The following is a 25,321-nucleotide window of genomic DNA, read 5'->3' on the forward strand; positions in this document are numbered from 1 at the left end:
TTCAAAATGTGTGCTCTTGGACAATTCTATTTCCCTCAGCTTTTCAAGCAGCCTTAAAACCATTGGTATTAGAGAAAAACTGATATTAACTTTCTTACTGTAAAAATAAAGGTGTAAATCCACAAAACTTTGTGGATAAAGTGCTTTTTACCATCACCTACAAATCTTTTTTTAAGGACCTGGGCCTAAAAGTGCTGCATTTTCAGAATTTGAAAGTTCTATCTAAGGTAGAATAAAAATAACTGATTCTGTGTTAAAGTTGTTTGCTGTCTTTTCTCATTTAGCCATTTCAAATCTGTCTTATTTATGAAGACTTTGTTGTCCTTAGGTTACAGAGCATTACCAAAATCAGGTAGAACTTCAGTCTAGTAGATGTATAGTGCTAGAATTTGGTCTGTTCTCTGGAAAGCTATTTCTGGTTCAGGACTGGAAGGAAAGTTGATTTTGTTACTAACTATGTAGTAGCAGCCACAAGGCAGGGAGACCAAAAAAGGGGGAAGGGGGCCCCCAGTTGAAAAGTAATTGTAAGAGTTGCAAAAATCGGGGCGCCTGGCTGGCACAGTTGGTGGAGTGCCTGACTTTAGCTCAGGTCACGATGTCACGGTTTTTGGGTTCAAGTCCGAGTCAGTTTCTGTCCTTACAGCTCAGAACCTGGAGCCTGTTTCTGATTCCGTGTTTCCCTTTCTCTCTGCCTCTCAAAAATAAATAAATGTTTAAAATTTTTTTTTAACAAAACTGTTGCAAAAATAGGGGTGCCTGTGTGGTGCAGTTGGTTAAGCATCTGAGTCTTGGTCTCTGCTCAGGTCATGATCTCACAGTTTGTCAGTTCGAGCCCTGCATCGGGCTCTGCGTTGATGGCTCTGAGCCTGCTTGGGATTCTGTCTCTCCTTCTCTCTGCTTCTCCCCTGCTTGTGCATGTGCATGCTCTCTCTCAAAATAAATAAACTTAAAAGAGTTGAAAAATATTTTGATATTGTTCAAATATCCCGCAACATTATAGCCAACAATGAATTTACCAGCTATGGTATTTTGGCTGTTATTTTAACTGTTGTGCATGTCATATGAGGCATGGCCTCTTCCTGCATTCTCAGCTCTTCTTTTCACTCTATTCTGCCTGAGATTCACTGTACTCAGCCACACTAGCCTTCTTCCTTTTCCTTGAGTGCACCAAACTCATTCCTCCATTGGTGTCTTTGCCTGTACTTGACATTGCCTTTGCCTGGAACACTGTTCTTACTCTGGACTCCTCATCACTCAAAGCTCATTCAACTCCTATGTTACCTGACTGCCCCATCAAAAACCTTTTGTCCTAGGGGTGCCTGGGTGGCTCAGTTGGTTAAGCATCCAACTCTTGATTTCAGCTCAGGTCATGATCTCGTGGTTTCATGAGATCGAGCCCCATGTCAGTCTCTGTGCTAACAAAGAGGAGCCCAAGCAGGGATTCTCTCTCTCTCTCTCTTCCTCTCTCTGTGCCCCCTCCCACTCATGCTTTCTCTGTCTCTCTCAAAATAAATAAATAAAACTTTGAAAAAACATCAGCAACATAAAAAACCCTTTTGTCCTATTCTGTTTTATATTCTCCTGGAGATTATTACTCTTTTAAATTGTAATTTCACTTGTTAATTTTCATTCTTCTCTGCTTGAACGTATTTAGGATTTTTTTGTCTTTGTTGCTCTATAGTTTCAAACAGTGTGCCCAGGTATGAGTGTATTATTGTCTGAAAATTCCATTATCTTTTTTTAAAAATTTGTTTTTAACTTTAAATCCAAGTCAGATAACATATAGTATAATAGTGATTTCAGGAATAGAATTTATTGATACATTTATCACTTACATATAACACCCAGTGCTTATCCCAGCAAGTGTCCTCTCTAATTGCCTTTTGCCCATTTAGCCCAACCCCCCACCCAAAACCCCTCCAGCAACCCTCAGTTTGTTCTCTGTATTTAAGAGTCTCTTATGGTTTGTCTTCCTCTCTGTTTTTATATTATTTTTGCTTCCGTTCCCTTATGTTCATCTGTTTTGTGTCTTAAATTCCACATATGAGTGAAATCATGATATTTGTTTTTCTCTGACTGATTTGTTTCACTTAGCATCATATATTCTGGTTCTATCCACATTGTTACAAATGGCAAGATTTCATTCTTTTTGATTGCTGAGTAATACTCCATTGTGTATATATATATCACATCTTCTTTATCCATTCATCAGTCGATGGACATTTGGGCACTTTCCATACTTTGACTATTGTCAATAGTGTTGCTATAAGCATTGGGGTGTATGTGCCCCTTTGAAATAGCACACCTATATCCTTTGGATAAATACTTAGTAGTGTAATTGCTGGGTCGTAGGGTAGTTCTATTTTTAATTTTTTGAGGAACCTCCATACTGTTTTCCAGAGTGGCTGCACCAGTTTGCATTCCCACCAGCCGTGCAAAAAGGTTCCTCTTTCTCTGCATCCTTGCCAACATCTATTGTTACTTGAGTTGTTAATGTTAGCCATTCTGACAGGTGTGAGGTGCTATCTCGTTGTGGTTTTGGTTTGTATTTCCCTGATGATGAGTGATGTTGAGCACTTTTTCATATGTCTGTTAGCCATCTGGATGTCTTCTTTGGAAAAGTCATGCCTTTTGCCCATTTCTTCACTAGATTATTTGTTTTTGGGGTGTTGATTTTGATAAGTTCCGTATAGATTTTGGATACTAACCCCTTATCTGATGTCATTTGCAAATATCTTCTCCCATTTCATTGGTTGCCTTTTAGTTTTGCTGATTGTTGAAAATTCCATTATTAGCTCTGGGAGTTTTTCAGTGCTTTCTTTCTTTCAAAAATTTTTTTTCACATTTATTTTATTTTCGAGACAGAGAGAGACAGAGCACAAATGGGGAATGGGCAGAGAGAGGGAGACACAGAATCCAAAGCAGGCTCCAGGCTTGGAGTTGTCAGCACAGAGCCTGACATGGGCCTCAAACTCACAGACCGCGAGATCATGACCTGAGCTGAAGTCGGACCCTCAACCAACTGAGCCACCCAGGCACCCCCAGTTTTGTCTTTGAATATCACATCTCCGGAGCACCTGGGTGGCTCGGTTGAGCATCTGACTCTTGATTTCGGCTCGGGTCATGATCTCACGGTTCGAGGGATTGAATCCTGTAATGGGCTCTGCACTGGCAGTGCAAAACCTGCTTGGGATTCCCTCTCTCCTTCTCGCTCTCTGCCCCTTCCCTTCTCACACGCACATGTGTGTGTATACTCTCTCTCAAAATAAATGAGTAAACGTTAAAAAAAATATATCACACCTCCTCCATTTTCTTAATTTCCTTCTCACGCTTCTTATTCTCATTTTCATTTTTCATGATATCTTTTAATTGGTATAAACCCTTTGCTGGGTAATTTTCTCAGATTTGTGTTCCAGTTAATTGATTCTCTCTTCAACTTGGTCTGATCTCTGTGCAAACTATTTGTTAAGGTTGTAAATTTCAGTAATGATTTTTCTGTGTTTCCCCCTCCCCTGTCCCCCACCCAAATTGGCTTGGTCACTGTCTGTTTTTTTCTCATTTTTCATTGTTTCCTTTTGACTTTAATAATTGGATATATGCTTATATATTATCGCTTCTCTGATCATTCCGTTTTTTCAGAGTCTTATTCTACTATTTGGTGGATTTTCCAAGTCTTGTTTGTGATGGCTTCTTCGTGCATAAACTTTTGTATTTTCTGTTGTGAGCTCATCTTCAACAGAGCTTTATTTGTGGGAATCATACTCTGATTAAGGGTAGGTCTCTTCAGAGTTTTGTATTTTTTCTCCCAAATGTTACACAGTTATTGCAAGCCTGACCACTTTTTGTGTGAAAGTTTTGCCATGGGGATTTTCAGACCATGTAGTAGTACAATTTAAATCTAAAATTAGCTTATGGAAAGACCTATGGTTACAGATGATCATTTTTCCTCTTAATTCAGAGCTTTCGTATTGTTACTGTGTGCCAACAGGGTAATTTTTTCCTAGTCTGCTCTGTCTTTTTGAGGGTCCTCACTTTAAATGGGGGCTCACTTTCAATTTCCTGTTTTCAGGTGGGCCCAGGGGGAATAAACAGCCCCCTTTCCCAGGGCAACTGAAAAGGCCTGACCTCATTTGCCACTGGACTTTCTAGTTCCCCCCAACATTTTTGGCCCTGGTGGATCTTCCTTGCTTTCTTGCAAGCTCAGCTGTGTAATTAAAAGGATATTGTTATATAGCCAGTACTTCTAGGAGTTTTGGCATTAAAGTTACCTACCCGGCTCTGTCGCCGTGAAAGCAGGATCTCTTCCCCCAGAATCTCTCACTCATGGCTGTAGCTGCAGCATCCAGCACAGCACCTGGCACATGGGGAAGGGCTGTCAATACAGACTTGTTATTTGACTTGTGGAATTGGACGTTTCAATTAGAAACTGTTCCTTCTCCCTGTAGGGAAAGCCAGAAGTGGTGCTCCAAATCCATTCATATCCAGCAGCCAAGGTGGTGTTCTGTGTTTTAACACCTGTGAACGATTTCAATTTTCCTGTTTTTTTACTTTTAAATGTTAAAACTTCGGTGCTTTCCTAAGGACACGAAGATGCCGTTGCCAGTTACCAGCAGAGTTTTCCAACCCCATAAATTGGTGAATTAAAACCATCCCTGGGGAACCATTATTGCCCAGTGTCTCTTTATGCTGGCACTTAGAAAGTTCTTATGCTGATTAAATTGACCTTTATAGTGGCTTAGCTGAGAATAGCAACTATAAGAGATGGAAACTGTTGAGGAAAGTGTTGTTAGTCCCACAGTTTCTGCTGCCACAAAAGAGGAGATGATTTTTTGCATATGTGCAAAACATATACTATTCATCCTTTTCCGTTGTAAAAATGTTCTTTCCAGTTCGGTGCTGTTCTTGCTTGCTTCTGCCCGGTGTCTGTGCTTTTTGTTTGCGGTGACCCTTTGTGCCCTGTATCAGAGCCAGTCCCTGTGATATCTGGGCTGAAGACACATACCAGTAACAGATGAAGATGCTAATGGTCATCTCCACAGTCATTCCTGAGATGAGAGGCCTCCAACATAAAGGCACATGTTATTCAGTTTCTTTGTGACAAGTTCTACATTTCTAGCATTTTTTGGTCAGGCAGTTTTGTGCAAATGAAAATATTGCTGGGAAGGAGCTGTCTTTAAAATGTAAATCTGATTTTGTCACTTCTGTGCACAGTCTGGTCCCCACTTACCTAACTTCCCTGCCTACTTCTTTAACCATCTCCTTCTAGTTAAAGGGCTTTGCTTGTACTGCCTCTTCTGCCTAGAATGTTCTTCCCATCCCTCTTCCCTGGGTTACTAACTTTCTAACCATCTTGGTGATCTCAGTTTAAGCTTACCTTCCTCACAGAAGCTGTCTGGACCTTCCCTACTAGCTCCTAGCTCTAATCTTTTGTAAGCTCTCACTATATCATGTATTTTTCTCTTTCTGGTTGCAGTTTAATCTGTGTGATTACTTTATCATCTTCCATTAGACTGCAAGCTCCGTGAAGACAGAGATCATGACCATTTTGGCCATTTGCGCATTGTGTTCCCCACCCTAGTTCAGTGCTGGTGCAGGGCAGGTACTCAATGTCGAAGGAAGGAAGGAATGAAGATCCTTACTGCACGCTGGGATGAAACACTGCTTTTCAGAAAGTCAGTGTGTGAAAGTACAACCTTTCAAGCAGGAAAGGGAGGAGCCCTGAGCAGGCTGTCCCTCCTCACTGCCAAATAGAAGATGAAAGATCTGTACCCAAAGTCAAAGAGCTCTACAAGGGCAGGGTCCTTACCTTTTCCTGCAGAGACAAAATGTTGACTTTGTTTGGTTTGGGTCTTTCAGTGGATTTTTTTAAGCCACTGAAGTATAAGAAGCAACTGGACAAGTATCACCTCAACCAAGGAAACTAAAGGTCAATAGTAAGAGCTCAGGCTCTGGGGTCGGATGAAAGAGGTTTGAACGACTTTCTAGTTGTATGACCTTAGGCGAGTTGCGCAGCCTCTCGTAGCCTCAATTGCCTGATAACTACCTACTTCATAGGTTGCTTTCAAGTTGAGATGGAGGAATACGTGTAAGGCATTTAGAACAGTGCCTGGCACATGGCAAGTGCTCAGTATACATTAGCTATATTATTCACCCCAGGTTGCGTAGCCGTTGTTTCATTAAGCAAACCATTATGCACCAAGCGCTGTGTTCATACTGGGAATGGAGGAGGGGGGATGAGGAGGCAGAGCTCCTGCCTATAGGGCGAGCACAATTCATTCTTTGGTTCACTCCCTGGAGAAAGGGGGTGGGAGGGATATTTACTGCCCACTCTTCAAGACTTGGCCTGAGCAACATAATATGTATATAAAGTGCTTGGGGATGCTTAGAAGCAAGGCAAAGAGGAATCATAAAAGGTGCTGAGAACTTTTCGTATTTGAACCTTATCCATCGCATTCTCTCTAGTTTCTTTTTCCGTTCTTCCTGTGTCTGGAGCAATCCACATTGCCAGTGAACGTCACTCTTCTGAAATCGTTTTGATTGAATGCAAAGTGCTATTTAGATGGGCTTTCCTGCCCAGCAATAATGGTTCACAGACTAATATTGATACTAAGAGGTCAGAGAAGTTAAGTCACTTACCCAAGGTCACATAGTTAATTAATAAGCGCAGTATAAGAGCTGGGCTTCAGACCCAGATCAACCTCTTAACCACTTCTGCCTCGCAGTGGATCTTGAGCCACCTGGAGGTGTTTGAGAGCTCTGCAGGTAATGCACGATTAGTCTCCTCGTACAGGGAAGGCTGGAAGAGTACCAGGCAGCATCCATGCACTTCTGTTCTTTGCTGTCTCTTTGAATGAGAGGAGATAGATTTTAGCAGCTCTTGGGTTGACTCAAGGCTGCTGTGTGAGGGGATGGGAGGTGGGTAGGCTAATAAAGACTTCGGGTTGAAGGAGACATGAGAAAGCATCTTTGACTTCTCCTAGGGCTACTGAGTAACTTGTCCAGGTCCTGGTCCTCTGTCATGAGGACCAAACACAAGAAACCTAGAAACCCAGGGCTTTCCTTTCACACCAGCAGGGTTCTGGAGGAGCTTACCTTTGGGACTGACATCTCAACTTACCCGCCTGGTCTTCCATTTCTTCCTTGCTAAAGGCTCATGAGCCCACTTCTTGTCTTCCTTAACTGTCCACCTGCTTTCCTTCATCCTGTAGCAGAAAGTGACAGTTTCCATCACCAGGGCCACCTCAGGCAGCCTGGGAGCTCTATTGCGGGGCAGGGGAAGGAGAACAGGGATTGAGATTTACTGGGTAAAAAGCGTTTGAGGAACCCGGATTAGATGCTGCTGCTCCAGTTCTGCTCTCCCTGGAAAAGTGGAGGCAGAGCAGGAAAAAAGATCGAGGTCCTGTTTATACCAGGCTTCCTGTGGGGTGGGTGGGTGGGGAAGCCGAGAGAAAAGCTGACATCAGTAGGTCGTGAAGATTACCACTTGTTTAGATGTCAGACTCGTTCCACTCCATGCCTCACTTAGGAGCAGTTGACCGTCCAGTGTTCAGAGCCTGGACCTCGTCTGGTGAATTTTCCTGAGGCAGAAGTGTCACTGGATTCTTTCATGCGTTGGAGTGTAGGCAGCACGGCCTGTTTTAGAAACTACGTGGACACTTTGAACTGTGTGAGCCCGTGCCAGAAGAATGGCATTTCAGGGCCCGGTAAACTTGGGAGAAACTTTTTGATGTCCTTCTGAAAGCAATGTTTTCCTCTGAAGTCAAGGAGGGTGTGTTCTAGCAAAAGCAGCGAGGGAGCCCAGATCTGCTTTCTCCATGTGCACCAGGCCTCAGAGGAGACTCGTGACCAGACAGCCCCCGTCCAGGTGTTCCATTTTGCTTATGGTGGACGTGGGGAGGCGGGCCTGTTGACAGTGCTGTGAAACCCTCACTGTCAGAACTTACAAATGCCTTTCCCGTGTTTCCTTCTTCCTCCACCCCTTTACACAAGGCTGTGAGGCTCTTAGAGACCAGGAAACGCCTGAGCGTATGTGGTAGAGCCCTGCACCGAGCCTGGGATCTGGTCTTCAGCTGTGCCCTCTCCCGCATCCTCGCCTGTGACACCAGGCACTTGCATGGTCTCCGCCCAGCCTTAGTCCTGTAGACGGTTGCTGGAGTGCCTTGTTTATACCCCTGGCCAAGAAGACAGTGGAGTGTAAAGTGAGGCCCAGAGAGGAGGAACTGACCGTGTGACTTAAGTTTCCACTGGCAGGCGTCCGCCCGGATGTACACTGTGGGCAGGGTCAGCCTGAGTAGCAGCAAATACAATACTGTGGTTTTAGTTTCTTTGCCGAGCAGAGTTTTTTTCCAACCTCGAGTTTCTTGAGGATGAGGACAATGTCTTATTTATCTTTGTATCCCATGTACCCAACACGGTGCTTGGCACAAAGACAGTGTCCAGTAAGTGGACATGTTACTTCTTTAAAATAAAGAAACGTTGAAAGCCAGATGGAGTACATGACTTATGTGCTCCTGTGTCTCCCCATATGTGTTGGGGGTCCACAGTACATTTGGGGCTGAAGTTCAGGTTGGCTGGTCAGGTATCTCATATCTTAGATGTGAAATGTCAAAAAAACATTTTCACCTCCATCCTCTTCCAGAGCTGTGAATAGAACTTGGCACCCCGCGAGGTGGTTACTCAGCTGTGCCCATTCTGGAGCCGTCCCTGACAAGGCACAGTGTGAATCCTAGGTCCAGTCAAGATTATTAAGAGATCATTTGATAAGCAAAAAATTATCTAGCAAATTGAAATTGGACAAGGTCACCTGAGCAGGTTACCTCTTTTCTTAAGAGCGAAAATTTTAGTGGCAAGTTATTTTAGCTCTCTTTGGAATCACACTGTATTTGACCTTGAACAGTGTGTTGTTTTGAAGGACAGAATGACTGACTAGATGCTAATCCTAGAATATGTACCGCGTTAATTGTTCCAGGAACTTTCACAGAAAAGCTGGTTTTATTTAAAACATCCTGCTCATTACACGAGAACCATCATCCTTTTACTGGCTGAGTTCAGCCCTGGAATGTGAAGGTGAAGTGTTTCTGTTCGGACATAAAGAAAGTGAGGCATCCATTTCCTGTCTGAGGAAAACTTCGCTGTTTACCAGTCAGCTTTGTGTGCTGAATCCTCTTCCCCCTTTAATAAACCTTGGTTGTTTTTTGTCAATCTGCTGCTGTTGTGTGGTTCTTTCTAATTTTTTTTTTCCTTTGTGAAATGAACATTGGTATAGACCATCTTGATGGAAGGGGAGCAGACAACCAGGAAGAGGGTGATGAGAAGAAAAGCGACATTTAAAAACTATAATTTAATATGCCAAAATGTTTTTTCGATTTTTTTTTTTCTTTAGGATAAGGAAACCTGTGTGGGTACCAACAATCAAAGCTACATCTGTGACACAGGACACTGCTGTGGACAGTCTCAGTGCTGCAACTACTACTATGAACTCTGGTGTAAGTCTTTGCCCCCTGGGGGATCTGTGGCACTCCAGGGTGCTCCTGGTCATGTCTCTGCTCATTGGGAAATGGTGGACTGGGCCATGTTTCTTACTCTCTTGGAGGAGGTGTTGCAAGTAGAAACTGTTGCTGGGTTCTAGATGCGATTCCTCTGTAGAGGACTGGTCCAGTGCCCTTTGGACACCACGGGCTAAAGACTAGAAAATATGGTCAGAGTCTTCTGAAGAGGCCATGGGTATGCGGTCTGCTGCAGAAACTCCTGCCTGGGGTTCTCTCTGACGTCACCTCCAGGGTGTCCTGAGCAGTGGTAACAATACACCCTTCCAGGAGCCAGCCCAGACACCCAGGCTTTGCCATCTTTGCGAAGAGAGGTTGCAGCAGCCGACCTGTGAATGCCAGGAGAGGCTTTGTGGAGAGCTGTAGTGTTGTTTTCTTATAACAGCCTTAAGGACTTCCAGGATTCCTCATAGTGCATCAAGGAGCTGCCTCTGTTTCTGAGGGTCCCTGTCAAAGGGATCACCTTTCCTAGGTCCCTGCCCATGGAGCCCTCTCAGGGTGAGGGAGTCTAGAGGTTTAGCCCCTTTGTTTCTTTCCCATTTCTCAAGCTGAAGTGTCTGGAGGCTTGCTTCTCCAGTGTACCTCCCCTGTTAACTCTCAGCTAATTGCCATGTGCAGACAATCCTCTTCTTGCCACTGGTTTGTTTGAGGCCATGAACTTGCACCTTTCAGGCTTGCCCAAGAGTGGCGACATCACCGTGATCTTCAGGGAGCGAGCCAGGTTCGAGGAGTTCACTAACACACTTTGTATTCCAATCTTCTCAAAGCTTGGATGAGACCCTACAGGATGCTGGACAACGAATTGGGAGGACAGGAGAGTCCTTAGGGCAGGGTCCCCAGGTGACCGGCACTGTACCGGTTCTCACAACTGTCTGTAGAGAGGAGAAACAGTAGACTGTTTCCCCAGATAGTTCTAAGCTCCTGTCACTCCTTCTGTTTGGAAACAAACTGGGCTGGTTTGTCAAACTATGCCTTTGCTGCCAGTGTCACCCTGTCCTTTCTCCCCTTCCTCTGTCTGATCTCCCCACTCCCTCCACATCAGTGATGTGGTCAGAAAGCAGCTACAAGTGCTATTGTTTAGTATGGAAAGGAAATTAGATTCTTGGCTGGTCAGTCTCTCCCTCTAAATGTAAACGTATTTTGTAGCCAGTGGGAGTGGTTCCTTCAAACAGGACCTCTCCTCACCCTTATACTTCCCTTTCAAGGACTGAGGACTGGCTTGTCCTTTCTGAGGAATCCCAGGGGCGGTCAAATGCATACTTCCTTCCCAAGGAGACGACAGGGCTCAGGATGTCCCCACCATTCGTCCATGAATATAAACAACAGCAAAGGAGGGCCCAGAACTGTTGCTATTTTAGAAGGGGTGGGGCCGAGGGACTTAGTAGAGGACACAAAGTGCCAAGCAGGTGAACAGACTGTGTTTAAATGTTTTAAAATGTAGATAACCACAGGGTTCAAATTCTCCCTCCCACCCCTTGTTAAAACAAAAGTCGAAGCTGGGCTGCCAAAAAGCCACAGAACTGCAGTTTGTTTTTCCGGGGCCTGGCCCAGGCAGCATCGGTTGTGGAGAGGCATGGGCTTGCTGATGGCCTCGTCTCAGACTGACAGAGCATCCTGGGACCTTGGCGGAGCAGGCTCCGTAGCCACCAGAATTGGGTCACTGTCGTAAGGGTCGGCGGGGGGGTGGGGGGGTGGGGGGGTGGGGGGGGTGGCGGGCAGCGGGGACAGGGAGACCCAGATGGCAGGGAGGCAGCCTGGGAACCAGGCACCTCATCCCAAGGGCTTAAAGAAAGCCAGAGGAGGAGCTGCTAAATGGCTGATTATCTCCAGTTATGGTCAGCGGGGGGGAAAGGAGGAGGCTAGAGACCAGAGTCCAGATAGGGAGAAAAGACTCACCACTATATGAGTTGGTCCACGCTTTCTGAGTTCTGGAGGGATGGAGGTTATAAAAGCAAAACTGTCCTCATCAGTGCCCAAAAGTGACTTCTTAGTCAGGAGGTGCCCAGTGAGTATTCTGCCTCCCTCAGAATTCTTTGGTTTTCTTCCTTATCGGGTCCTGGCCTCTGCCTGATGTGTGTATAGAGGGAAGTTGAGTGTTGGAATGAGCCCCTTCAATTCTTACCAAAGCTGCATTTTTGGGGTGCCTGGGTTGCTCGGTTGAACATCCGACTCTTGGTTTTGGCTCAGGTCATGATCCCAGGGTTGTGGGATCGAGCTTCGAGTTGGGCTCTGTGTTAAGTGTGGAGCCTGCTTAAGATTGTCCCCCTTCCCATTCTCCCTCTGCCCCTCTCACCTGCTCGTGCGCTGTCTCTCTCTCTCTAAAAAAAAAAAAAACACCACCACCAACAAAAAAAAAACCCTGCTTTTTGGTCATTTTGAACCCCTTTCCTTCTGATTGCCTCTAAACTTTGTCCGAAATGCAAAAAGAATGGGCTTTGGGTTATTCTTTTTGTCTCTTTCCTTTGGAAGGAAAAAAAGTCTCAGCCAGGAAATCCTAGGCAGAATTTCTGTCAGACCGAGTACCTCTTTAACCACAGTTGCCTACAGGGAAGGCCTCAGGGAAAAAGGGAAAAATGCCATTTCCACCAACCCTTTCATCTCTACTGAGCTGAGTTTTCCTGTGTGCCGAAGAGTGTCGTGCGTGCACACGCACACACACACACACACACACACACACGCACATACAGACCTTAGGCTTCATCAGGACCCTTTCTCCCTTTCAGTTGTAACCTAAGCCAGTCGTTATTACTGGGCCTGCATCAAATGGGAAGCAAAGGTCCTGTTTTAGCACTAAGGCTATAAGGGCTGGTCATCATCATTATTGTTACCCCATGCATTTTTATGGCACTTGTACTTTAATTCATTATTTAGTCATTTATTCATTCAGTAAACCCTTACTCCAGTGGTTCTCAAAATTTGGCAAGCATCCAAATTTCCTGGAGGGCTTATTAAAACACAGAGCTCTCGGCCCTGCTCCCAGTTTTTTATTCAGTAGGTCTGAGATGGACTTGAGAATTTGTGGTCCTAACAAACTCCTACTTGATGCTCTGACCTCTTCTGTGTTAGAAACTGTGGGGAGTCGTACATAATCCTTGCTGTCAACAGGGAATCTCCTAGCAGAGAGAGGAGATAAGACACAGCTCCCCACTAGTAACACTGAGAGTGGAATGTATGTGGTAGGACCACTGTGAATGTTCAGGAGAGTTTGCTTTGGCTAGCCAAGATTCAGGCAGCCTTCGTGGAAGAGGTGGGATTTGAAGTGCACCCTAAAGGGTGGATAGGATTTAAACTCATGAAGAACATAGGGGCCCCTGGGGGGCTTAGTCGGTTACGCGTCTGACTTCAGCTCAGGTCATGATGTCACAGTTCATGGGTTTGAGCCCTGCATCGGGCTCTGTGCTGACAGCTCAAAGCCTAGAGGCTGTTTCAGATTCTGTGTCTCCATCTCTGTCTCTGCCCCTCCCTCCTCACTCTCTCTCTCTCTCTCTCTCTCTCTCTCTCAAAAATAAAATAAATTTTTTTAAAATTAAAAAAAAAAAATTAAACACATGAACATGAAGAAGGGTACAGTGGCTTTGCAGGCAGAGGAACAGCATAGGCCAGGACCCCATGGGAAAGAACATTGTACACGTGATGTTGTTCACCCTTCCCCTGGGCCTGTGGGGCTTGTCTGGGAAGGAGCAGGAAGTGAGCTAATGTGCACAGAGCTCTGCTACATATGAGGCACCGGTAAGGTCTTCAATCACATCATCTCCTTTCACCCCAAGAGCAACCCTGCTAGGTACGCATATCATCCCCATGTGTCCTGACCCAGGGGCGTTAAGTAACTGTTCATTTGGATGCAGATGACTGGTAGGGTCAGTGTGCCTCACTCCAAAGCCACCCCCTTCCAGAACTATGAGCCAGACTAGAAGGTGATGGGCCCAGGTCGTGGAAGGTCCGGAATGTGCGTGTTTAATTTCCACCTGAGGATGCCCTTCATGGCACAAGTAGAGCAAAGAGGAAAACCAAAGGTGAGAGAGGCCACCAACATGCTCAAGTCTAAAGATCCTGAACCTGGATCTCCTGATTCTCATGCTAGGGCTCTTTCCCACTCACCAAGCTACATTGTCCAGGGAGAGGTCAGAGCTGGGAATTTCTGCTCCTGAGATAATTTGAGGGACCTTCACCCGGGTATCAGTTTTCCCTTGTTTGGGCCTTAGTTAGGGAGAGGAGAGTGTTTCTGGGCAGTGGAATCCCTCTGAGGTGACATGAAATTCTGTTTAAGACTGCCCCGCTTGTTTTCCACCTGTTAAATTTTCCTTTTTAGTTATCTTAAGATGTCCATTGTTGGGCTGCTTGTAAGGAAGGCCCATGGCATTTGCCACCTTTAGCAGGGTGGAGAGTGGGAAGGTGGGCCTTCTTCTAAGCCCCGATTGGACCCCTGCTCCTAGAGGTCCAGGCTTCTGGACAAAAGTAGGTTCATCAGTAGTACTTGGGCCAGCTTTCCAATGAATGTAGCCAAGAACAGAACCTAGAAGCAGACTTTGGACTTGTTCCACTGTTGCTTTTTTATGGAGTATTTTTTGGGGGGAATAAAAGAGGAATGGAAAGAAAACCCTTCCCATAGGTGGTCATACCTGTAACAAGAATAGTAGTAACAATCTAGAGAACTTATTATATGCCAAGCATGGTTCTGAGGACTCTCCATATATCAACTTGTTTATTCCTCACAGTGACCGGTAAGGTAGAAACTGTTATTCTCCCATTTTACAGGTGAAGGAAGTAAAAACAAAATTACCAAGGTCACAAAGCTAGGAAGTAGTTTTGTGAGCTGTGATTTGAATCCAGGTCACTGCCTCTTCCCTTCTATAACTGCAGTCATGCTTATAGGAAGCTTGTCCAGTCTTTCAGATGAACTTGTAAGTCTTCTGAGGTCTTCTGTTCCCTAATTCAGGCCTTTTCCACAGAGGCAGTGGCAGGAGCTCCTGCTGAGAGCTTTAAGGGGCCAGGGAGGTCACCCACCATCCTATGACGTAGAAGGAGAGCTAATTTACAGTATGCTTTGGCTTCCTAATGAGGAATTTCCTGCCCCGTTGGGGAGTGGTGTTTTCCCAAGTTTATAGTGAACTCTGGGGCACATGACTCAGTTCCTACATTGAACTGTGATTGTTTTTCAAAACTTGTTTTCTGTTTTGCTTAGCATGACAAATGCTCCCCACCATGAGATCACAGCTTTCAAAGTTGTCATTGGGGAATGTAGTCTCTGGGTAGATGTGTGTTTGGAAAGGAGGGCATGCTTCTGTCTTTCTCTGTGTGTCTCTTTCATTAGGTTTTTCTTTTGTAAACTTTCTTCCTTGTTTGTGAAATCTAGCAAAAAGATCAAAAGTTTGTACAACTCCGGAGGGACCAGTCTGGATATTCTCCCTTTTAAACTTGGTGGGACACTACTTTGACTCCAGTGACTCCCAAGAGAGTCCATTTTGTGAGGACCAGACGAGAATGCCTTTTGCCTTCCCACATTAACCCCACCATTGGGACCAGCTCATTAAGGGTCTTTTCTGGACCTGTGCTAACACACCATCTTGCCACTAGTCGCATTCTGCTTCCAAGTTAGATTTCCCTCCGTTTTGACCCACACACATAATCTTTTGTCATACTGTAGTAGAACTGAAGAGGGGTGTCTGGCTGGCTCAGTTGAAAGAGTATGCAACTCTTGATGTTGGGGTGGTGAGTTCAATCTCCATGTTGGGTGTAGAGATTACCTAAATAAATAAAAACTTAAAAAAAGAAATGAACAAATTAGAACTCATTTTGAGACTTGTAACATAAATATAACATCACACAACTGGTACCTGGTAGGGAGACTTTTTCTACCTGTTATTCTATATGAAAAGAAGTAGGGTGGTGGAATTTCAATGGGCGCATGAGTTGTCTGGTGCTCTCTTAGATATGACTAAGGCAGTTTTGCTAAGGGTGTGTGTTCTAGTTGTCTCATTTCTTCCCCTAGTCTCCTGCCCTGCCTAATTTTTCCTTAAAAAAAAAAAAATCTGTTTTTCTGTTATACTCCTAGTTTGGTGGATCTCAGTCTTGACTTTTTCTGGATGAAGGATTCCCTTAAGAATCTGATGAACATTGGGGCGCCTGGGTAACTCAGTTGGTTAAGCATCTGGGTCTTGGTTTTGGCTCAGGTCGTGATCTTGGTGGTTCGTGAGATCAAGCCCGGAGTGGGGCTCTGGGCTGACAGCATGGGGCCTGCTTGGGATTCTCTCTCTCTCCCTCTCCCTGTTGCCCTCTCTCTCTCAAAATAAAAATACATAAGTATTTTTTAAAAAGAAAAACAAAAAACAAAACATTGAAAAATAAAATCATGTTTCTTATATAGTCTATAAAATGAGAAATACTGTCCCTGGATCATTTATATTGCAGCATAAAGGTTAAAAGTTGGTTTACCTTTTAGGTAAGAAACTACTGAAAAAAATGCCTTGGGAGGTAAAAACTAGTTGAGTTAGATGCTAATTATCTAATGAGAGAATGTACGTTAAAGGTATACCAAGAAATATAAAGGATTGTGAGACTATGCTGGGCAGGTGAGAGAAATATAGGTAATATGGACAAGTGGTTAGCCCAGAAACTCTTAGACTGGACTCTAAAATGCATTTGGAAACCAGACTCTTCAGCAGAATGCACTATACTTTTTTGTGCCACCAACCCCCAGCCCTGAAAAGGGTCACAGATGCAGATGGCAGGGGCTGAGGATGTTACGGGACAGCATCAGGGAACCACTTCCCTCCCAGAGCTCTTCTCTGGCCTCAGCACCATTTCTGAGGGCTCTTGTGATGGTGTTTATCCAGTCCTCAGTCAACCAGCAGCAGGAGAGAAAAATATAAGTGAAATTAAGCAAAGGTCATTAGCGAGTCTGGGAAAGACCACAAAGGAGACTTCTTGACTTCACCGTATGTGTATGTTCTCTGCTTAGGAATGGGGTTTTTCGGGGTGCCTGGGTGGCTCTGTTGAGTGTCCAACTTCGGCTCAGGTCATGATCGTACTGTTTGTGAGTTTGAGCCCCACATTGGGCTCTGTGCTCATAGCTCAGAGCCTCGAACCTGCTTCAGATTCTGTGTCTCCCTCTCTCTCTGCCCCAACCCACTCGCATTCTGTCTCTATCTCTCTCAAAAATAAATAAACATTAAAAAAAAAAATGGTAGGGGTGCCTGGGTGGCTCAGTTGGTTAAGCGTCCAACTTCGGCTCAGGTCATGATCTCATGGTTAGTGGGTTCCAGCCCCGCATCAGGCTCTGTGCTGACAGCTCAGAGCCTGGAGCCTGCTTCAGATTCTGTGTCTCCCTCTCTCTGCCCCTCTCCCCAGCTCATGCTCTGTCTTTCTCTGTCTCTCTCTGTCTCTAAAAAATAAATAAACGTTTAAAAAAAAAAAAAAGAAATGGGGTTTTTCTGTTTGCCAATGGGATAAAGGGAAAAAATCCTCAGCCCATTGTCCTCCGCCTGTTCTCTGGTTGGGAGGCCTCAGGAGAAGGTTCCATTGAACACTGACATGTGCTGAAAGCAATTAGGTGTCATACATACAATGGTGTTGCCCGCCTGCCAGGGCCAGGCTGCTGTACCACTGTCCCGTTTCACTGTGGTGGCTTTGTGAGAAGATTCAGCAGGGACACCCCTGGGGGACAGAAAGAGCCATTGCCAGAAGCCACACCCTAAATGTCAGTGCGATCTTTTGGAATATTGTATTCTGGTACAAATGGGGAATAAAAGCAGGTTTATTCACATACAAGTTTGTTTGGGGGACAGGGGGCTTTTTTTTTTTTTTTTTTTTTTTTTTTTTTTTTTTTAAGTAAGCTCTGTATCCAGCACGGGGCTCAAACTCACAACCCTGAGATCACACAGTCTACCGAATGAGCCAGCCAGGAATCCCAGGGCTTTTTTTTAGAATTTATTTTAAGTTATTTTTATTCTTAAAAAATTTTTTTCTTAGATGTTTGTTTATTTTTGAGAGAGAGAGAGACAGAGCATGAGTGGTGGAGGGGTAGAGAGAGAGGGAGACACAGAATCTGAAGCAGGGTCCAGGTTCTGAGCTGTCAGCACAGAGCCTGATGTGGGGTCTGGAACTCACAAACCGTGAGATCATAACCTGAGCTGAAGTCAGACACTTAACCGACTGAACCACCCAGGCGTACCCCACCCCCCAACGCCCCACCTTTTTTTTCTTAATAATCTTAACTCATTCTGGTAAGAGATTCATGTGAAAATGCTTAAGTTCTAAACACAAATTTATCATCACAAAGCAGGTAATCAAAAATACAGGTAGCATTTGTAATAGAAAAAATTGAAATTAATCAGGTGTAGAGAACAAATGAACAGTAATCTGTTCTTAGTAACAACTCACCTTACAATTGTTCCTCAGATAAATTTTTTATTGAGAACTATATATATCCTTTTTATTTTTAAGAACTACATGTTCACCTTAGAGAAATTTGAAATGCAGATAAGCAAAAAACAGGAGATCTAATACCAGAAAATCTACTGTCCTGTCATCCAGGTCAAAGGTGGCTTCGCTTTTTTTTTTTTTTTAATGTTTATTCATTTATTATTATTATTTTTAATTTTTTTTAACGTTTATTTATTTTTGAGACAGAGAGAGACAGAGCATGAACAGGGGAGGGTCAGGGAGAGAGGGAGACACAGAATCTGAAACAGGCTCCAGGCTCTGAGCGGTCAGCACAGAGCCCAACGCGGGGCTCGAACCCACGGACCGCGAGATCATGACCTGAGCCGAAGTCGGATGCTTAACCGACCGAGCCACCCAGGCGCCCCTATTTATTTATTTTTTGAGAGAGGGAGAGAGAGAATACCAAGGAGGCTCTGTGCTGAACATCACAGAGGGGCTCAAATTCACAAACCATGAGATCGTGACCTGAGCTGAGATCAAGGGTTGTATGCCTAACTGACTGAGCCACCCAGGTGCCCCAGGATTGTATTTTATGCTGTTTTGTATTTTGCTTTTCTTTCTTTTTTTTTTTTTTAATGTTTATTTATTTATTTTGAGAGAGAACACACACGCGTACAAGTGGGGGAGGAACAGAGAGAGAATGAGGGAGAGAATCCCATGCAGGCTCTGCACTGCCAGCACAGATCCTGCTGTGGGACTCAAACCCACAAACTGAGATCATGACCAGAGCTGAAATCAAGAGGCGCTTAACCGACTGAGCCACCCAGGTGCCCTGGTTTTTTCACTTAATGTTAGAAACATCTCTATATGTCAAAAGTACGATTCTATGAATATTGTTAAATGATTTATGTCATTTCATTGTGTGAATACATTACCAGAAGAACTTAAAAACCTATCTAGAAATTTATTATTATTATTTTTTAAGTAATTTCTCCTCCGAATGTGAGGCTTGAATTCACGACCCAAAAGAGGTCTATGCTCCACTTACTGAACCAGCCAGGCATCTTCCCCTCTTAATTTTTTAAAGAAAGGACAGCAAAAATATAAAATTGGTCACAGACATTTTTAAGTTTAATTTACTTTGTTTCCAGGTTTATAATTTTAAGGGCAAAATTGAAATTTCTCCTAATCCTACCACTTAAAAATAAGTCACTATTTTTGTGGTTTTCCTTCCAGTCTCTTCCCCTCCGTGTGTGTGTGTGTGTGTGTGTGTGTGTGTGTGTATTTTTCTTTTTTTTTTTTTTAACAAAATTGCTCAAGGATTTTCTGCATACATTTGAAGATTGGAGAGGGGTCTTATATTGGGGTTTGCAAAGATTCTCTGAGTCTGACCCAACAGAACACAGTGGGAAACAAGAAGAAATAATCGGCCTGGAGAAGGGGAGGCTGCTAATGGCCCTGAGCCTAATGTAATCACAGGCCAAAGGGAGGTGGGGGTGTTATTTGCAACTGTAGGGGATGGAATTGTACTGGATTATATCAAGAGCAGAGGAAGTCATTTACACTCTCTAGGGAAGAGATGGACCTGAGGCGATTAGAATTTTTCCAAGTATAACTTTAGTGACTTGTATTACACCAGTGTGCGTGGAAGAGAAAAAGCCCGTGATCTTTTTGGTGATATCAAGAGAATCCTAAGAATTCTCTTATCAGGCAGCCCCTCCAAGGCCCTTTGCAGTTGCTAATCCGCTGGGATTTTGAGGGGCTCTTTGCTTTTGGTGAGTAGTCTCATATAGCAGCAGGAAGTGAGGCTGTGGACTGGCCGTACGGTACTGAGCAGGGCTTGGAGGTGGGGGTGGGAGATGCGTAATAAGAAGGGCTGAAGCATTTGTGTCCGGGACAAAAAGAGGAGGAGTGTGCTGTCCTAAAAGGTGAGCGTATTTCATGCCCACCAAACCTAACACGTAGGCCCAGCGGTGCCAGACAGGTGTCTGTCACCCTCTCCCACCCCATCTTTCACTCTGGCACAAGCACGTGTGAAAATTGAACACAGGTTCCAAATACGAATTCACTCGGTGAGGCCCGACAGTGCCAGCCTCGACCAGGTGGGCACTGTCTGGGGAACCCCCCCCCCCCGCCTCAGAAAGCTGCCCCTCTGGCTGCTGTTCACGTGCTGCGTGTGCCTCTCTGCCTTCCTCCCCACCCCCAGGGTTCTGGCTGGTGTGGACCATCATCATCATCCTGAGCTGCTGCTGTGTGTGCCACCACCGCCGAGCCAAGCATCGCCTTCAGGCCCAGCAGCGGCAGCATGAAATCAACCTGATCGCCTACCGAGAGGCCCACAATTACTCAGCGCTGCCATTTTATTTCAGTACGTACACGAAAAGCCGCCAACCCCCCCCCTCCCCCCCAGGGAGGACACACAGACTGTGGGCCCCAGTGGGCCCTCTTACCCAGCACAGCACAGAGTCTTGCAGCTGTGGGAATGAGGGGCACTCCCCTTCGGCACAGAGGAGCATGTGAAGCCGCTGGTCCGGTCCAAATCCACACCGGCCAGGTCCTGACCAGGTTTTGGATCCTTTAGCAAATTATTTTTTTAAGGCAGATGGTCAGAGTATGTATGATGTGAGTAAATCAAGGTTTAGATTCCTGTGGCCTGAAATCCTTCCATTTTGCTAACTGCCCTGTGATATGCCTGAGCCAAGGCTGCCATAAAAGAGGCAGATGGTGGCTGGGGCGGGCGGGGGTGGGGTTGTGGTGGTGACACTGGGACTTCCTGAGAACCAAGAAACGTGGTGACTCACTGAAGGACACTCACGTGACTTCCCCAGGGGGAGGTTCTTCACACATGACCTCTCAAAGGGTCATTGGAGGCCCAGCTTGTCCAGAGCCATTCTACAGTGTGTTCTATAAAAGAAAGTGGCCACAGGTGTGGAATTACACATCCGGAAGCATTAAGTGCTTAGCACAGTGCCCGGCATATAGTAAGTGCTCAGTAAATGCTAGCAGTTATTGTTATAACCAGACCATCTGTGCCTTGAGACATTCAGCACATTCGAAAGATAATAAGCCTTGGTTGGCAGGACCCTCCCCCTTCGCTGGTAACCCACCCGCTCCTGATCTGAGTCAGGATGAGGCTTGGTTTGTCTCTCCAGACCACCTCCAGCCACACTAGATTGAGGGACAACACAGATTTCTACCCTCCCAGAAAAAAGGGCCCTTTACATCATATGCATCTGGAAGGGTGGTGGGGTGGGGAGGGGGGAAAAAACGTTGTCAAGAAGTCTTAAATTAGGGTCCCTGACCCTGAGGCCTTATGGGACATAGATGGAGGACACAGTCTGAGCAAGAAACATGAGACTTGGGGGCATGTGGAAACAGATCCGTTCCTGGCAGGAACGATCTCTTGGCCATCCACCACACTTGCCTAACCCTCTGCCTTAACTGCAGACAGGCAGAAGTCTTGCCTATGAAGCAGCTTTAGAGGCTCTCAGATTTCAAGAAGCTAGATTAGGTCACTCCCAGTCTGTCCCTCCTCCTCTGCACAGTTGTCCCATCCCCCTGCCCTGCCCACAAGCAGGAGCTGTAGCTGTCACTTCACGGGTATGGGGGGTGGGGATGGGGAAGAGGCATATGTTTAGTGCAAGCTTTGCAGTCTGTCCTACAACAATTGCCAGTGCGGTAATTTCTCCTCCCTGCCTCCCCATTTTAGGGTTTTTGCCAAACTATTTACTACCTCCTTATGAGGAAGTGGTGAACCGACCTCCGACTCCTCCCCCACCGTACAGTGCCTTCCAGCTACAGCAGCAGCAGCAGCTGCCTGCGCAGTGTGGCCCCACAGGCGGCAGCCCCCCGGGCGCCGATCCCACCAGGGGCCCCCAGGGGGCGCAGAGCAGCCCCTTGTCGGGGCCCAGCAGAAGCAGCACGAGACCCCCGAGCATCGCTGACCCTGAGCCCTCCGACGTGCCAGCCAGCACAGCAGCCACCAAAGCCCCTGGGATGGAGCCCAGTGGCTCTGTGGCCGGCCTGGGGGAGCTGGACCCTGGGGCCTTCCTGGACAAAGATTCCGACTGTAAAGAGGAGCTGCTGAGAGATCACAGCTCCGAGCAAGGCAGCGCCCTCCCCGATAGCAAAGACAAGACTCCCGGCCGACATCGCCGCTTCACGGGTGACTCGGGCATTGAGGTGTGTGTGTGCAACCGGGGCCACCATGACGATGACCTCAAAGAGTTCAACACGCTCATTGATGACGCTCTGGATGGGCCCCTGGACTTCTGTGACAGCTGCCACGTGCGGCCCCCCGGCGACGAGGAGGAAGGGCTCTGCCAGCCCTCCGAGGAGCAGGCCCGAGAGCCCGGGCACCCCCACCTGCCACGGCCGCCCGCGTGCCTGCTGCTGAACACCATCAATGAGCAGGACTCCCCAAACTCGCAGAGCAGCAGCTCCCCCAGCTAGAGCAGGCCCTGTCTGTGGCCTGAGAACTTGGCACAGCAACCAGGGTAGGGGGGAGCATCATGACAGAAGCATTAAGTGACTTTCAGAAAAAGTGGTACAGCCACTTCCGTTCTTTGCCCCCCGCCCCTCGCTCCTGCATTTTCCTACGTCTCCAGCTGCAGCTGGGGGTGTGGATGCCTCTCTGCCCACAGGAGCACAGCGTTGTGGAGGGCTGAGAGGTTGGTTCGTTCTGTGACTCATTCCTCATATCCCACCCTGTCCCCCCTTTTCTCTTTTCAAGTCATATCTCAGTACCTGCTTGGGTCAGAGAGATGTGTGTTTCAGAAGCCCCAAGGAGGGGGCTGAGACTGTGCCCTGAGGTGACTTTGGTGGTGGAGTGGATTTATGCTCTGGTGTTCATTTAAGAGAACTTTGCTGTGTCTCAGCCTGGGAGAGGTGGCAGGTCTCAGCCCGGGGTGAATAAGGAAGGCCGCAGAGGCCCAGGGATTGTCACCCCTCGCTGCCAATGTCTGCAGAGCCAGAACTGGGCTCGTCCTGGGGGAAGAGGAGAGCTGATAGGCAGTTGTGTGGTAGGTTGGTGGGGGGCTTGCTGCTCTCAGATTCCAGGTGATCAGGTCAATGTACCACTGGGCATCCTTGAGGGGCCCTTCCCAGCAGGTTTTGGCTGGCCACAAGACTGGTTCAGTGTGGAACATCACATCACCTTCTTTTTGGTTTCTCTTTAAACAACAACAGAGCTGAAAACAAGAACTTTATCAGTGGGGGCAGGCCAAAAAAGGGAAGTCTGTGGCTCTATCCCAAGTTGACCTTTAAAGAGCCCGGCTGCCTTTGAGCCAGGAGGAGATGCTTCCTGGGCAGGCTTGGGGCTATCTTGAACTTCTGTGGAACCGCAGGAGGCCCTAAGCCGTGGCAGTGGATCTGGGTGCAACTCTCCGCATCTCTGTCCTTTGCTCTGTGCCTATGGGTGACCAGGGTCCTCCCCCACCCAAACACACAGTCCGCAGGCCTTCATGTCTCGCTGTTCTCTATGAACAAATGAGGCTGTGGGTCCTCAGAAAGAGTGGTCCCATAGCCTGGCTTTTACACAGTATTTTCTCTTGATTCTGAATACGTTCTTCTGGGGTTTTTTTTGTTTTTGTTTTTTTTAAACTGACCACTTGGAAAAAAGAAATGCCTTGGTTATCTGTGGTTTTCATGCCCTTTCCCAGTCCTTCCCCAGCCCCCTTTTTGAGTGGGGTAACTATTTTTGTAGCCTATGTAAAGAGCCTAAGTGGCCCCGGTAGGAGGGTGAAGGCAGTGGTCCAGAAGGCCTGCAGGATCCTTATTACTGTAGTTGAGCTTTGATAGGAATAACCTGAATGGAAAAAGCAAACAGCTAAAACTAACATTCCCTGTCCAGTGCTGTTCATATGAAGAGTTTGGTTCTTTCCCCCTCTCTCGAACGATGATATTCACATTAGGCATTGACATTGCAGTAAGAAAGGAAATATATATATATATATATATATATATATATATATATATATATTTGTACAAAAATAGACAAATCCAAGGCTGTGAGGTGAACAAGTGTCTGCGTTTGGAGTCCACAAAACCAAAATCCATGTTGAACAAAGTGAAGTCTGTGTACAATGACTTTTTGGATAACCTTTGTGTGTCTGTCCATTGTGTGTGAGCCCCCAGCCCTGTTTTCCTGTGAATATACTTTGAATGGCAGCCATTGTGCTCACGTCAACCACATGTTTGGAGCAGAAATGGCGCTCTCAAGGTAATTTATTTTACACATTTACTGTTTACTGAACAAACGTCTGACTGTGTACTCGGGTGTATCCAGCAGCATTGTCAATGGCAGGCCTCCCCCCCCCCCCCCCCAGCCCCGCGTCTGCCAGAGACAACTGTGCTCGAAGTAGAGGCTTTCCTCTACCCATCACTGCAATTTGCACATCGCTCCGTGGACACTCGGAGGCCTGTGTTCTGTTCCCTGTAAATGGAAACGTGCTCTGAACCTGTCTGTCCCCCTTGGCGCCTCCTGGCCCTAGGTGTCAGCCCCCAGGGGGTGTTCAAAACCACTCGGCACAGAAGGCGAAGGCGGAACTTCAGACAGAAGCTTGATTGGGTCTTCAGTGACAAGCTTGGACTAGCTGTGGCCCAGACGTCAGCCCTGTGCCCGGAATTGTCAGGAGAGTTTGGGAGACACCACAGAGCCAAAGGGCTTACCTCTCTCTGCCGAGGTCCAGTGTCGAGCAAGCAAGCCCGTGTGTGGCAGGAGTGGGTGGGAGTGTGTCAGCAGCCCTCAGATGCCTTTCCTTCCACCGTTGTTGTTGTTGTTGTTGTTGTTGTTGTTGTTTTTTAAATAAAATCCCAAACAACTCACTGAAGGATTCACCAGAATGAATCCTTCTTCAGTTAACTGATCAAATGGATGAAGCCTAGCCCTCTCAAGTTTCCTTCCCCAGTTGGGAGTGGGGAACTGGCCTGCGTGTTAACTGTTGGGGTCACTGCAACGTCCTGCTCTAAAGGCATGAGAAGAAGAAAATGGAGCTGCCGGAGCCGGGCTTGATTCCAGGGGTCACAGTCCGGCCCCTGCCAAGGGGGGGGGGGGCTCCCCTGCCAGGAGAGGTGGAAATAGGGAGCTGAAGGACTAGTCAGGGGGCCAGGGAGATTTGACTGAATCTGGTTTTCCAGGTGAACAAGAAGGAAGGGGTTGGTCTGGTCGAGGGTTTGGTGCTACAGTCAGAAGATTTGCAAATGCTAACACATTCCTGTGTGAGGCACATCACCATTTGTCAGTTCTTGTGAATATGTGTATTTTAAGCAATAAGATTCAGCTGGTCAGACTTTTCTGGGCAGTCTCGGTGACGCATTTCCTGTGCTGTGATTGTTCTGAAGACAGAGTGGCTCTAACCACTGTGAGAAGCCCAAATAAAATCGATCCCAAAAAC

The 25,321-nt window shown here is 46.4% G+C and overlaps 1 protein-coding gene across 2 annotated transcripts in view; it reads left to right on the forward strand.

Moving 5' to 3' along the window:
• The window catches only part of WBP1L (WW domain binding protein 1 like), a 60,558-nt gene extending 35,237 nt beyond the window's left edge, over window positions 1–25,321 (forward strand). For both annotated transcript variants that reach the window (XM_043597399.1, XM_043597401.1), the window contains exons 2-4: window positions 9,383–9,485; window positions 20,134–20,295; window positions 21,637–25,321. In XM_043597399.1, the coding sequence (XP_043453334.1) occupies window positions 9,383–9,485; window positions 20,134–20,295; window positions 21,637–22,379 (1,008 nt within the window). In that variant the 3' untranslated portion in view covers window positions 22,380–25,321. The remainder of the gene's footprint in view (window positions 1–9,382; window positions 9,486–20,133; window positions 20,296–21,636) is intronic.

This window comes from Prionailurus bengalensis, chromosome D2, assembly GCF_016509475.1.
Source record: "Prionailurus bengalensis isolate Pbe53 chromosome D2, Fcat_Pben_1.1_paternal_pri, whole genome shotgun sequence".
Lineage (NCBI taxonomy): Eukaryota > Metazoa > Chordata > Mammalia > Carnivora > Felidae > Prionailurus > Prionailurus bengalensis.